The sequence below is a fragment of the Melopsittacus undulatus genome, chromosome 15 (genome assembly GCF_012275295.1).
Source record: "Melopsittacus undulatus isolate bMelUnd1 chromosome 15, bMelUnd1.mat.Z, whole genome shotgun sequence".
NCBI classification, from domain to species: domain Eukaryota; kingdom Metazoa; phylum Chordata; class Aves; order Psittaciformes; family Psittaculidae; genus Melopsittacus; species Melopsittacus undulatus.
In genome coordinates, this window is record NC_047541.1 from 1,088,421 (window position 1) to 1,103,720 (window position 15,300).

The 15,300-nt window shown below is 36.9% G+C and overlaps 1 protein-coding gene across 1 annotated transcript; it reads left to right on the forward strand.

Annotated features, from left to right (window-relative positions):
* The first annotated feature begins 9,379 nt into the window (after positions 1-9,379).
* Positions 9,380-12,822, forward strand: SC5D (sterol-C5-desaturase). The gene is made up of 5 exons (XM_005142780.3): positions 9,380-9,500; positions 10,113-10,330; positions 10,552-10,684; positions 11,086-11,186; positions 11,488-12,822. Exons 2-5 carry the CDS (start codon positions 10,121-10,123, stop codon positions 11,911-11,913), a joined length of 870 nt encoding a protein of 289 aa, XP_005142837.2. The 5' UTR covers positions 9,380-9,500; positions 10,113-10,120; the 3' UTR covers positions 11,914-12,822.
* The last annotated feature ends 2,478 nt before the right edge of the window (positions 12,823-15,300 follow it).

A 15,300-nucleotide genomic window follows, 5' to 3' on the forward strand; every position in this document is an offset into this window, starting at 1 on the left:
AGGGGCTATCATCTGAATTTGCAGAAGCCCTGTGGGCAATTCCTGTCCACTTTAGATGTGTTTCTTGGCAAAGTTTAGCAGTGTGAGGTCTTGATTGATTCTTTCCACTTCCCTTTTGGATATGTAATTCCCATTTACCTTGCAAAAACTTGGGCAACACGTGTACTATTTCTACAATACTATGAATCCCATTATTGTAAGAGGTAATTTCTGGATCCCCAAATCAGGGTATAAGTCCTTTTAACAAGATTTTTAACTACTGCTCTAGCTCTGTAAGTAGGAATAGGCATTGATCAGTATCAGAAACCATTTCTATTGGTTACAAAAGGCAATGCTGAAAGGTAAGGTGTATTTGCAAGTATTCCCCAGGACTTATTCCTCATTTTACAAGTCTTTCTATGACTCTCATGAGCTTCTTGTCAATTTGGGGGTTATGAGCACACCCAATGGTACATTTAGCTCTTCTTCTATGGTTAAAATAGCTAATATGGAATGTAGGGCATAGGCAAAGCCAGGTGGCTAAAAGACTGCATAGCCGACCGTACAAACTCTTTATTACTTGAACGGAGTATGTGATGTGTACAGAGAGGGTGGTCAAACAGGGCAGAAGGCTTTTTAAACTGCTTACTTCCTGCACTATGAACAAATGTTCGTGAGGAGAAGATACACTCAATGCATTTCATTTTATTTAGTGTTGGATATGATTTTTACTGAGCTGACAGAGTGGGTCAGGCTTCTTGAAATACTGAGCTATTGCAATATATAGAAGTATACTAAAATATAGATATGTCTATATATAACAGTAAATATATATAAATAAGTACCGATTATATAAAAATATTTATATATATATATATATAAAACATTACTTGAATATAACATGGTATAGATGTATTTATTTGTATTTATATATATTAATATATCAAAGGGTATACATTAATTTATACATAATAATGTAATAGGGTTTATAATAGGGTATATGCATGTATGCTCTCTCTATATGTGTGTTCGTATATATATACACGTGTAATTTATACCCTACTATATATGTGAATATATTTAGATATACTAAGGGTATATACTTATTTTTCTACACTTGAATAGGTACAAAGTTATTTATTAGTATTTATATTTATTCATATATCATAGGGTATAGAAGAATTTATAACCTACTATATATGAATAAATACATCTAAATTAATATGCACCCTATTATATGTAAATAAATGATTATACAGATATGTGTGGATGTGTGTTTATATAGAAATGTATATAAATACAAATAAAGAAATATACACTGTATTATACATAAGTAAAAACCCAAATACATGAATCCATATCCTATTATATATAAATATACACCCTATTATATAAATGAATCTATACCCTATTATATAAATATATATCTATGTAAATGAATACACAGCCCTTTTATATAAATACAAATAACTGAATCTATACCCTATTATATATGAATAAATACAAATAAATGAACATACGACCTATTTTATATAAATACAAGTAAATGGATCTATACCCTCTTATATAAATATATATAAATGAGAATATATACCCTGTTATAGATAAATACAAATAAATGAATCTATACCCTACCATATCTGAATAAATACAAATAAATGACTCCACACACTACTATATATGAATAAATGAATATAAACCATATTGTATATAAATACAAATAAACTAATATAAAACCTATTTAATATAAATATATAAATGAATCTATACCCTATCATATGTAAATAAATGAATATACACTGTACTATATATAAATACAAATACACATAAATGAATCTATATCATATAGTATATGAATAAATACAAATAAATGAATATACACCCTATTTTATATAAATACAAATCAAAATAAATGAATCTATACCCTATTATATATGAATGAATACAAATAAATGAATACAAACCCTATAATATAAATACAAGGAAATGGACCTGTTATATACAAATAAATGAATTTATACACTACTATATATGAATAAATACAAATAAATGAATTTATACCCTAATATATATGAATAAATACAATTAATTTATACCCTAATATATATGAATACAAATAAATGAATCTATACCCTACTATATACGAATAAATACAAATAAATGAATCTATACCCTACTATATATGAATAAATACAAATAAATGAATTTATACCCTACTGTATATGAATAAATACAAATAAATTAATTTATATCCTACTATATATGAATACAAATAAATGAATCTATACCCTATTATATGTGAATAAATACAAATAAATGAATCTATACCCTACTATATACGAATAAATACAAATAAATGAATCTATACCCTACTATATATGAATAAATACAAATAAATGAATTTATACCCTACTATATATGAATAAATACAAATAAATGAATTTATACCCTACTATATACGAATACATACAAATAAATGAATATACACCCTATAATATATGAATAAATACAAATAAATGAATTTATACCCTACTATATACGAATAAATACAAATAAATGAATTTATACCCTACTATATATGAATAAATACAAATAAATGAATTTATACCCTACTATATATGAATAAATACAAATAAATGAATTTATGCCCTACTATATATGAATAAATACAATTAATTTATACCCTAATATATATGAATAAATACAAATAAATGAATATACATCCTACAATATATGAATAAATACAAATAAATGAATTTATACCCTACTATATACGAATAAATACAAATAAATGAATATACACCCTATAATATATGAATAAATACAAATAAATGAATTTATACCCTACTATATATGAATAAATACAAATAAATGAATATACACACTACTATATACGAAAAAATACAAATAAATGAATTTATACCTTACTATATATGAATACATGCAAATAAATGAATATACACCCTACTATATATGAATAAATACAAATAAATGAATCTATACCCTATTATATATGAATAAATACAAATAAATGAATCTATACCCTACTATATATGAATAAATACAAATAAATGAATTTATACCCTATTATATACGAATACATACAAATAAATGAATCTATACCCTATTATATATGAATACATGCAAATAAATGAATATACACCCTACTATATATGAATAAATACAAATAAATGAATCTATACCCTATTATATATGAATAAATACAAATAAATGAATCTATACCCTACTATATATGAATAAATACAAATAAATGAATCTATACTCTATTATATATGAATAAATACAAATAAATGAATCTATACCCTATTATATATGAATAAATACAAATAAATGAATATACACCCTGTAATATATGAATAAATACAAATAAATGAATCTATACCCTACTATATATGAATAAATACAAATAAATGAATTTATACCCTACTGTATATGAATAAATACAAATAAATGAATCTATACCCTATTATATATGAATAAATACAAATAAATGAATTTATACCCTACTATATACGAATAAATACAAATAAATGAATCTATACCCTATTATATATGAATAAATACAAATAAATGAATCTATACCCTATTATATATGAATAAATACAAATAAATGAATATACACCCTACTATATATGAATAAATACTAATAAATGAATCTATACCCTACTATATACGAATAAATACAAATAAATGAATTTATACCCTACTATATACGAATAAATACAAATAAATGAATCTATAACCTATTATATATGAATAAATACAAATAAATGAATCTATACCCTATTATATATGAATAAATACAAATAAATGAATTTATACCCTACTATATATGAATAAATACAAATAAATGAATATACACCCTACTATATATGAATAAATACAAATAAATGAATCTATACCCTATTATATATGAATAAATACAAATAAATGAATCTATACCCTACTATATATGAATAAATACAAATAAATGAATTTATACCCTACTGTATATGAATAAATACAAATAAATTAATTTATATCCTACTATATATGAATACAAATAAATGAATCTATACCCTATTATATGTGAATAAATACAAATAAATGAATCTATACCCTACTATATACGAATAAATACAAATAAATGAATCTATACCCTACTATATATGAATAAATACAAATAAATGAATCTATACCCTACTATATATGAATAAATACAAATAAATGAATTTATACCCTACTATATATGAATAAATACAAATAAATGAATTTATACCCTACTATATACGAATACATACAAATAAATGAATATACACCCTATAATATATGAATAAATACAAATAAATGAATCTATACCCTACTATATATGAATAAATACAAATAAATGAATTTATACCCTACTGTATATGAATAAATACAAATAAATGTATCTATACCCTATTATATATGAATAAATACAAATAAATGAATATACACCCTACTATATATGAATAAATACTAATAAATGAATCTATACCCTATTATATGTGAATAAATACAAATAAATGAATCTATACCCTATTATATACGAATAAATACAAATAAATGAATTTATACCCTAATATATATGAATAAATACAAATAAGTGAATTTATACCCTACTATATACGAATACATACAAATAAATGAATCTATACCCTATTATATATGAATACATGCAAATAAATGAATATACACCCTACTATATATGAATAAATACTAATAAATGAATCTATGCCCTATTATATAGGAATAAATACAAATAAATGAATTTATACCCTACTATATATGAATACATACAAATAAATGAATATACACCCTACTATATATGAATAAATACAAATAAATGAATATACACCCTACTATATATGAATAAATACAAATAAATGAATATACACCCTACTATATACGAATAAATACAAATAAATGAATATACACCCTACTATATACGAATAAATACAAATAAATGAATCTATACCCTATTATATATGAATAAATACAAATAAATGAATCTATACCCTATTATATATGAATAAATACAAATAAATGAATCTATACCCTATTATATATGAATAAATACAAATAAATGAATATACACCCTGTAATATATGAATAAATACAAATAAATGAATATAAACCCTACTATATATGAATAACTACAAATATATGAATTTATACCCTACTGTATATGAATAAATACAAATAAATGAATCTATACCCTATTATATGTGAATAAATACAAATAAATGAATTTAAACCCTACTATATACGAATAAATACAAATAAATGAATTTATACCCTACTATATATGAATAAATACAAATAAATGAATTTATACCCTACTATATATGAATAAATAGAAATAAATGAACATACACCCTATAATATATGAATAAATACAAATAAATGAATTTATACCCTACTATATATGAATAAATACAAATAAATGAATCTATACACTACTATATATGAATAAATACAAATAAATGAATTTATACCCTAATATATATGAATAAATACAAATAAATGAATTTATACCCTACTATATATGAATACATACAAATAAATGAATTTATACCCTACTATATACGAATACATACAAATAAATGAATCTATACCCTATTATATACGAATAAATACAAATAAATGAATATAAACCCTACTATATATGAATAACTACAACTAAATGAATCTGTACCCTACTATATATGAATAAATACAAATAAATGAATATACACCCTACTATATACGAATAAATACAAATAAATGAATCTATACCCTATTATATATGAATAAATACTAATAAATGAATCTATACCCTATTATATATGAATAAATACAAATAAATGAATTTATACCCTACTATATATGAATAAATACAATTAATTTATACTCTAATATATATGAATAAATACTAATAAATGAATATATACCCTATTATATATGAATAAATACAAATAAATGAATCTATACCCTATTATATATGAATTAATACAAATAAATTTATTTATAACCTACTATATATGAATACATACAAATAAATGAATATACACCCTACTATATATGAATACATGCAAATAAATGAATTTATACCCTACTATATATGAATAAATACAAATAAATGAATATACACCCTACTATATATGAATAAATACAAATAAATGAATATAAACCCTATAATATAAGTACAAGGAAATGGACCTGTTATATACAAATAAATGAATTTATACCCTACTATATATGAATAAATACAAATAAATGAATATACACCCTATTATATATGAATAAATACAAATAATTTATACCCTACTATATATGAATAAATACAAATAAAGGAATATACAGCCTACTATATATGAATAAATACAAATAAATGAATTTATACCCTGCTATATATGAATAAATACAAATAAATGAATATACACCCTACTATATATGAATAAATACAAATAAATGAATATACACCCTATTTTATATAAATAGAAATTAATACACCCTGTATTATACATACAAATACAAATTAATATGGGTATATATTAGATATAAACACAAATAAGTAAATATACACCCTGTTTTATATAAATACAAATACAAATAAATGAATCTATACCCTATTATATACAAATGAATTTATACCCTACTATATGTAAATAAATACAAATAAATGAACATACACTCTGTTTTATATAAATAAACACAAACGAATATATACTGTATTATATATAAATACAACTACACATAAGTGACTCTATACCTTATTATATATGAATGAATACAAATAAATGAATATACACCCTATTTTATATAAATACAAATGAATATACCCTGTATTTTATATACAAATACAAAGAAATTAATATATACCCTATTAGCTATAAACACAAATAAGTGAATATACACCCTGTTTTATATAAATACAAATACACATAAATGAATCTATACCCTATTATATATAAATGCAAATAAATGAATAAGCACCATATTTTATATAAATACAAATAAATTACTCTATGCCCAATTCCATTAAAGTATATATATACTTTATATATATGTATATATACATATATGTATACGAATAAATGAATATGTACCCTTTTATTTATAAATATATATAAATATTCACTTTTCTATATATATAACTATATAAATACATATATATACCCATATATATATACCCCCCACATATATAATGAATATATACCCTGTAATACATAAATATACATACCTATGTAAATGACTATATTCCCTATTATATATAAATATATATAGCATATGCACACACACACACAACAGTATCTACCTATGTAAGCTACTGAAAATTCATTTACTTTTGTTATTTGATGTGATTTTTACCAATCCATCAGGTTTCCTCAGTTCATCTTACCCAGACTACCTGTTGACGGAACTTAACCTAACGACAATTCAATTTAATATCAAAGGATGCTTCTTAAAAAGCTTATTTCCTGCACTCCCTATTCCCAAGTCTTTTTAGGGATACGCTACTATCAATCAGTGAACTCTTTCATATAATTCTTTACCAAGGTGGTAGATATATAAATACAAATAAATGAATCTATACCCTCCTATAGACAGATAATACAACAGGCTTCTTGAAACACTTATTACCAGCACTATTAACAAGTATGCTTTAGGATAAGCTACTACCAATGCATTTTAGTTTATGAAGTATTTGATTTCATTTTTAATGACAACTCTCACCAGTTGTGTCACTATCTCATATTGTCACACAGGTTGTCCTATAAGTATCCCAAACTGGCCCGGTCTGTATTGCAGAGTACCCCCTGACTCTGCTGCTATGGATTCCAAGATCCATCACTTTCATCTCTGAACCAGAAAATCCACATATGAGCCATTCCCCATACACAGCATCACTGTCTCCTTTTCTTTCCTGACAATCCTGCCTCTTTCGCCTGTGATCACTGCAACACCGATTCTACACACACCAAGATCTTCAAGTCTGACAATAAAACAACCTTAACCTCATGTAATTGTGGCACTCACACCCCTTTACAGACATTGTTTGGCGCTTATAATGGGCCACGTACTCCCCAGTCCATGTGTCCTATTCAACACCAGTACACAAACTAACTCATGCATGAGAAACACTTCTAATTGTAGCACCCAGCTATTGCAAAGCACTTGACAACATGTACCTTCCTATTTACTATGATCTGTGCTCTTCATCACACAAACTGCTTGTGCTACCCCTACAGTGGAGTTAAAATCTGCCTGGAGCTCCCAGACACATACATCAACCTAAAGTTATTCCTCTAGCCTAGTGGTGAATCCAAAAGGAGAAGAGTTCCTCTTATGAACTTACTTATGAAAGTTAACTTATGAGTTACTTATGAAAGCAGACTCTGTCTCTAAGGGCTCATGTAAAACACATGGCAGTATTCCCACCCTTCTTCCTACATTATCACTGAACATTACCTTTTTCTATTAAAGGATAATTAAGCTCCATAGAAAACAAATGGAATCACAAACTGAAATATGGCATCAGGCAACGGAAAGATCAAGCCCCTGTACCATCCTGCCATGACTGAAAACAGGCATTAACACACACATGCTTCTCCTCTATGTGAAGCTTGGTAAAGGGAGGAGAAATCAACACTGCAGCTATTCTATCAACACAAACAGCAATGGAAATGATCACAAATTCTTGTTTATAGGGCCTGCATACCTCACTTCAAATCACTGCCATCACTTACATACTTACTCCTCAATCTCTGCTCACACAGGCAGAAAGGGGACATTGAGAACACAACATTGTTCTGCAAAAAGCATGGGAATATGCTATGGTTTTTAAGCATCTGCACAGACTCTGGCTCACCATCTACAGACCTCCCCATTCCAAATCAAGCTTTGGGAAATCCCTTCATCTTGGCTTAAGGCACACCGCAAAGCTCACGCGGTATTTATCCCTACCATCAGGACAGAGGGCAGGGAAACAGACCGGTTTCCTAACACACAACCCATCACCCCACAGCCTCCCTATGGATCACAGGGCACACAGGTTTTAATAACATGGAATAAACCACCACTGACCCTACACGAGAAGGAGGAGCATGAAGCACACAACCCCACCCCTCTGCTCACACAAAATGGACTTTGTTTTACACAACAAGCCGCATTCCAGCCCTTTGGAAATAAACACCGTGTCCACAACCACCTGTTTCGGTTATCATGGAATGCTTTGGGGTCGAAAGCATGTTAGAGCTCATCTAGTTCCACTGGAGCAGGCTGCTCCAAGCCGGCCTTGAACACTGCCCCCCTCATAGGGAAGAGCATCCCTATATCCCACCTCCTGTATCCCACCCCGACCGCTTCCCTATACACGTCACCGCCGTATCCCCGCCCCTCCGGTGGCGAGAGTCGCTCCCACCGGTGACGTCACGTGGCGCTACCGGTTGGCTCCGCCCCCTCCCGTCCCGTCCCCCCGCCGTTCGCCGCCGCCGCCGGGCCGGGACCCGCTGCAGGTACCGGGGGACCGGGGCATGGGGAAGGGGCACGGGGGGGGGGACACGGAGGGGGGGGCACGCACAGAGCGGAGCTGCGGCACTGACACCGCGTCCGGACGCGTTTCCGCATCCAAACGCATCAGTCCCCACCTCCTCCGCCGGGCAGAGCTGCGGGTATCACCCATCTCGCACCGCCCGCACCGGGACCCCCCCATAGACACTGCTGCAATCGCCCTGAAAGCGACAGATGCTGCCATGGCCCCCCCTGTGCATCATACGCTGACCAAAAGGGAGCCTGGGTTCCCCAAAGCCTACACCCCGTGCGCACAAACAGGGGAGCCCAATACCTGTTGTGCGGTATAAAGACCATGGAAGATGCTTTATACCCCATGGATATACCCCAGATGGATATACCATGGAAGATGCTTTATACCCCACAACCATGGCTAAGGTACATGAGGCATGTCACAACCTCCCTGCCACCATGCATGAGGCATCTAAGGGCTTCCCTGACACCATGATCTAATGCACTGCTTGGACCCGACCCCTGTAGCCCCATGGTTGAACAGGGGCTGCAGAGGTGGGACACCTCTTGCAACCGGTCACACTGTCCCTTTCTCTTTCCCACAGGAGCCACCATGGACCTGGTCCTGGCTGCTGCCGACGAACACATCCTGACACCCTATGTGTACCCCTCCAGCTGGCCCGAGGGTGAGCCCTTCCGCCAGCTCCTCAGCCTCTTCGTCATCACCAACCTGGGGGCCATTGCCCTCTACCTCCTCTTTGGCACCCTCAGCTACTACTTCATCTTTGACCATGAGCTCAAGAAACATCCTCAGTTCCTAGAGGTGAGTGCTCCCCATGTCAGCCCCACAGCTTTTCTCCCATATATCAACCCCTGCCCTGAACCACTCATGAGATCATAGAATCACAGAATAGTTTGGGTTGGAAGGGACCTTAAACCTCATCTTGTTCCAACCCCTGCTAGGGGCAGGAAGGGCAAGGGCAACTTCCACTAGACCAGGTTGTTCCAAGCCCTCAACCCCTCTCTTCTGCTGCATCCTCACAGAACCAAGTGCAGCGGGAGATCATGTACGCGCTGCGCTCCCTGCCCTGGATCAGCGTTCCCACTGTCGCCCTGTTCTTCGCCGAGGTGCGGGGCTACAGCAAGCTCTATGACAACATCCAGGACTCCCCATATGGTGAGCTGCTCCCCTGTGTCCCCAGCCAGGCTAATGCTTTGGCTAGTGGCATGCCCCTGTTTCTCCTGATGATGATGCACCTTGTATGAGTCCAGAACTGTGACTGGTCCCATCTAGTAGTCACAATGCCAACTTCTCCTAAGGACAACATGAGGAAGTGCCCATCACACCTGGCTTGGGTGTTGACACATGTCCCCCTCCACAGGACAAGGCCTTCACTTCCCTGGGTGCTGCTCCCAGCAAACCAGTGCCTGGCTCACTCTTCCCAAGTCACAGGAGACTGTCTGACTGTATCTCCTTGGTGGGACAGACCCCAGTGTGACTCACATGTGCCTACCTGACCCATGCAGACCCCAGTTCATCACTGCCTTCTAGCACCCCTAACACTCCTGTTCCCCCAGGCTGGTCCGGTGTCTTCCTCAGCATGCTGTCCTTCCTATTCTTCACTGACATGGGCATCTACTGGATACACCGTGGTCTCCACCACAGACTGTTCTATAAGGTACGAGATGGGTCTCATGGGTTCCAGATAAGAACTCTCATCCCATTCCAGGGTCATGACTAAGATGTTCCTCCTTGGGAACATGTGGCTGGGACAGTGGGGTTGGTGTGGCTGTAGGAGGCATTGCCTCACCTCAGTCCACAATGCAGTGGGAGCCAAAAGCACATTAGGGTGTACATCCCTCTCCTGCCCTTTGAGTGGTGACAGCCCCTGGGCAATGAGTTACCCCGGCCAGAAAACCCCCTAAAAGAGGCACCATCCTCATCATCCTTGAGCACTGACAGTGCACTTCTCCCTGCAGCGCTTCCACAAGCCCCACCACCTCTGGAAGATTGCGACGCCTTTCGCCAGCCACGCTTTCCACCCCGTCGATGGCTTCATGCAGAGCCTGCCCTACCACATCTACCCCTTCCTCTTCCCCCTACACAAAGTCACCTACTTGGGCCTCTACATCTTTGTCAACGTCTGGACCATCTCCATACACGATGGCGACTACCGCGTCCCTCGCCTCCTGCGGCACATCATCAACGGCTCAGCCCACCACACTGACCACCACTTGTACTTTGACTACAACTATGGGCAGTACTTCACCCTCTGGGACAAGATCGGTGGCTCCTACAAGAGCCCCACAGCCTTTGAGGGCAAAGGCCCCCACGATTACTTGCGCAAGCTCCGAGAGAAGGAGCCAGGAGCATCCAATGGTGTCCTGGCTTCCAAAACTGAGTAGGCTTTCCCAGCCTATTCCCTCTCTGGGATGAGGTTCCCTGGCCGGATCTCATCCTGTTCCTCCCTGGCCTTGAGACTACTTTCCTACGGACAAAGAGCCCCTGTCTCTTGATGGTGTGACTGACACAGGATGATTCATAGTGAGCACTCTGGCCTTCCCCCGCTCCCAGAACAGCAGAGTCCAACCTCACTCTACATTACAGACCTGCCCTGCTCCCCCTGTTCCAATTCAGCTGCCTTTGGATCTCTGCTAAGGTCCCTTTAGTACTGTGCTGCTGCTTTACAAACAGAACAATGGCACAAGCAGAACAATAACATGGCACAAGCAGAACAATAACATAGCACAAGCAGAACAATAACATGCTCGAGGTAGGGTCTCCATTCATGTGTGCTCCATACTTGTGTCGCCAATCCGCCGCTGCCAACGTGGAGTCCATTGGGTTGAGTCCAGTTGAATCCAGCCAAGTCCAGAGGCTGAAGATGCTGCTTTTTGGTTTTCTTTCTCTTTTTGAGCTGTGTTTCGCGAAAAAAAGCCGCAAACACCAACCTGTTGGAATGATGTGGATCCTGCCCATGACTCCTCAGCGCGGCCTCAAGATGCAGTGTGATTCCTCAGTGCTCCACGTGCTCTCATCCTTCTTCTCTCTTAGGGATGCCATGCAGGGTGCTGAAGGGGTTCATCCTGGAAACAGCATCCTGTAGGACAAAGAGAGACTTTGAGTCCTGTGTGTCCCTAGGGCTCCCTGAGGACATTGGGTTTGGGCACACAGAAGGAAGGAGTGGGGGTTGCTCTTTTCTTGAGGGTTCGTGGCTGGTTTTTCCTCTTAATGCCTGATGTGCTTCCTGCTGAAACCTGGTCATCCCACTTTGGGGTCTGACCTGCATTCAATAAACCTTACTTGCCAACTTGGCTGCTGTATGGTCCCTTTGCTCTCACTCCTGAAGCCATTCATGTAACCTGAAAAATAGAATATATAATATTCTATCATTAGAATAGAAATTAGAATGGAATTAGAATAGAAAAATAGAACATATATCCAGACTCATGCAAAGCTGTGAGGATGGGCTGGAACTTCACCAGAGGCTGTTCATGTGCAGCATATAGACAATGCTAGAGTATAGAGCATATGTAGGTTTCCCTGGCATGGTACAGCCAGGCTCCTATTCCTAGTGAGCCCCCTCCAAGGTTACAGTGACACAAAACCCCTTAGAGCAAAGGATTCTGCTGTTCCCTGCAGAACTATGCCCCTGCCTGGGCCATGCTGTGCTTTCACCTCCCCGCAGACCTTGTTCTCCCTTACCTGCACAGGGAACCCTGACCCTTGCTTGCTGATTAACTTGTAGCCCAGGGAAGTGCCAAGGGTCAAGGCAAAGCCCACGTCAATCACAGCAAACCACCACACTAACCTTTCCCTAATATTCCCTGACATTAGACCCCTGGGAAAAGCCTTAGGCTTTCTCATCACCCTGTGTCTCTGCCTTCACTAAGCCTAATGCTCAGCAATGGGCTTGCCAACACCTAAACTGTGCACAAAACCATTGCCAGGGTGGTCAGGCATACACCTTGGAGCAGAAAATCCCTGGGAAGACACTTTGGGGAGTGAAGCAGCCAACAGCCAAACACAGTTATGGATTTAAGACCCTGATGCTGCTGTTACCACAAGATGGAGATGTTGCTCACAGCACGCCAGCGGCAGAGCTGCACCTGCATGGCCAGCATTCCTCCTCCTTGCTGCCCCAGAAACATGGGGCCCAGAGACAGGAATGGTTTTGCTGTGCTGCAGGATGCATCAGGGGCATCCCAGAGCTGCCAGAGGCTGTTTTGGGCTCACAAGACAGCACACTACTGGCTTTGAATATCTTATCCTGTGTGGTTCCTTGGGACTGAGGGTTTGTAGCCTGTTAGTGCTGAGCATATGCTAATGCCTTTGGATGTTTGTCAATCACAAAGACAAGGGAAGGCACAGGGAACCCAGCTGCAGTGGGGTGAGAGCGTGCTCTGAGACTGCAGCTCCTTGCACCAAGGTCACCGGGACTGTCAGACCTGTCAGGCAGTGCACTGAAGGGCCCTTCTGCTGCAATAATTCCCTGGGCCGAGGAGAAAACCTATCACACAAACCATAATAAGCAGTTTAGTTGCAGAGCAGATCCACAAATGCTCCAGGCATCCCCAGCAGGCATCCCCATTGCTTTAGCAAATGTCCCTTTCATACAGCATCATCAAGGACCCATCCTTCCCCCATAAACCAGAGCTAAAGCAGATTATCAGCCCTGCTCAGAGATCTGCCCACTTGGGTTTGTTAATGGGCTCTCATCCCCAGCATCCCCACTTGTTGGGCCTGAGATCAGGCTGTTTAAACACTCCCCAATCCCAGCAATATGGAATGCATCCTTTAAACAACTCTACCTGCAATCTCATTGAGGCTCTGTGGGGGGGCTGCTGTTCTGGCCCCCACGGTCCTCTAAACCCTCCAAAACCTCTAGAGCTGCACCAGGGAGAGGTGAGTGGGAGAGGGGAAGGAAACCCAGAGGGCCAGGGGCTCCTTGCCTTGCTCTTGGAGTTCACAGCATTTGCTGCTGATGGAATCCAGATGGACCTTCAGATCAGCTCTGCTCTGTTCCCCCTCCCCTCTACAGCAGGAGCCTTTTTCTTCTCAAGAAACAACAAAATACCTTGGCAAAGGAAACGTGTGTTTCCCTGCACACAGAAAGAGCCATTCATCTGCTAGCATTTACCAGCACTGCACTCACCCAAGCAGTCCTTGATACCCACCACAGGGACCTGGCACAGGGAGTCCCCAAGGCAGGAACAGAGGTCATGCTCAGCTCCAGTGCTCAACAGAAGCCAGAAGGAGGATGCTGAACCCACCACCCACCAAGTTCCTTCCTTTACAAAGTGGTAACAAAGCCAGCTGCTAATTTCTTACTATTTCTTATCCTATCCTCACACTATTCCTGGTTTTTGGGAGGATTTGGCAAAGAACAGTCATTTCATGTGCAGCGGGATGGACACCCGGACATGGCAGTGCTTTCGGGAATGACGCCATGGCCTTTATGGGTGCTTCTCAGCTGCCCACTCCAGAGTGAAACTGGGATTCCCATGCAATAAAACTCCCTCTGCCCTTACCCATGGTGACCTCCAATCCTCTGGAGGGACATTACACAGAGTGAAGACCGCTAAAAGCTTTATTAGGAGGGCTTGTAATTGTATTGACTCAGTAATTGAGATACATTAACTAGGTTTCTAGGTGAAAGCACCTCAGGGAAAGCACCGGACAATGTTTCTGCTGTTAAAGCAAGTGAAGGAAGAGGGAATGAGACTGCCTTGGTGCTGTCCATGGGATTTACGAACTCCCATTCCCTCACTGCTGGGTCACATCCATTTTCT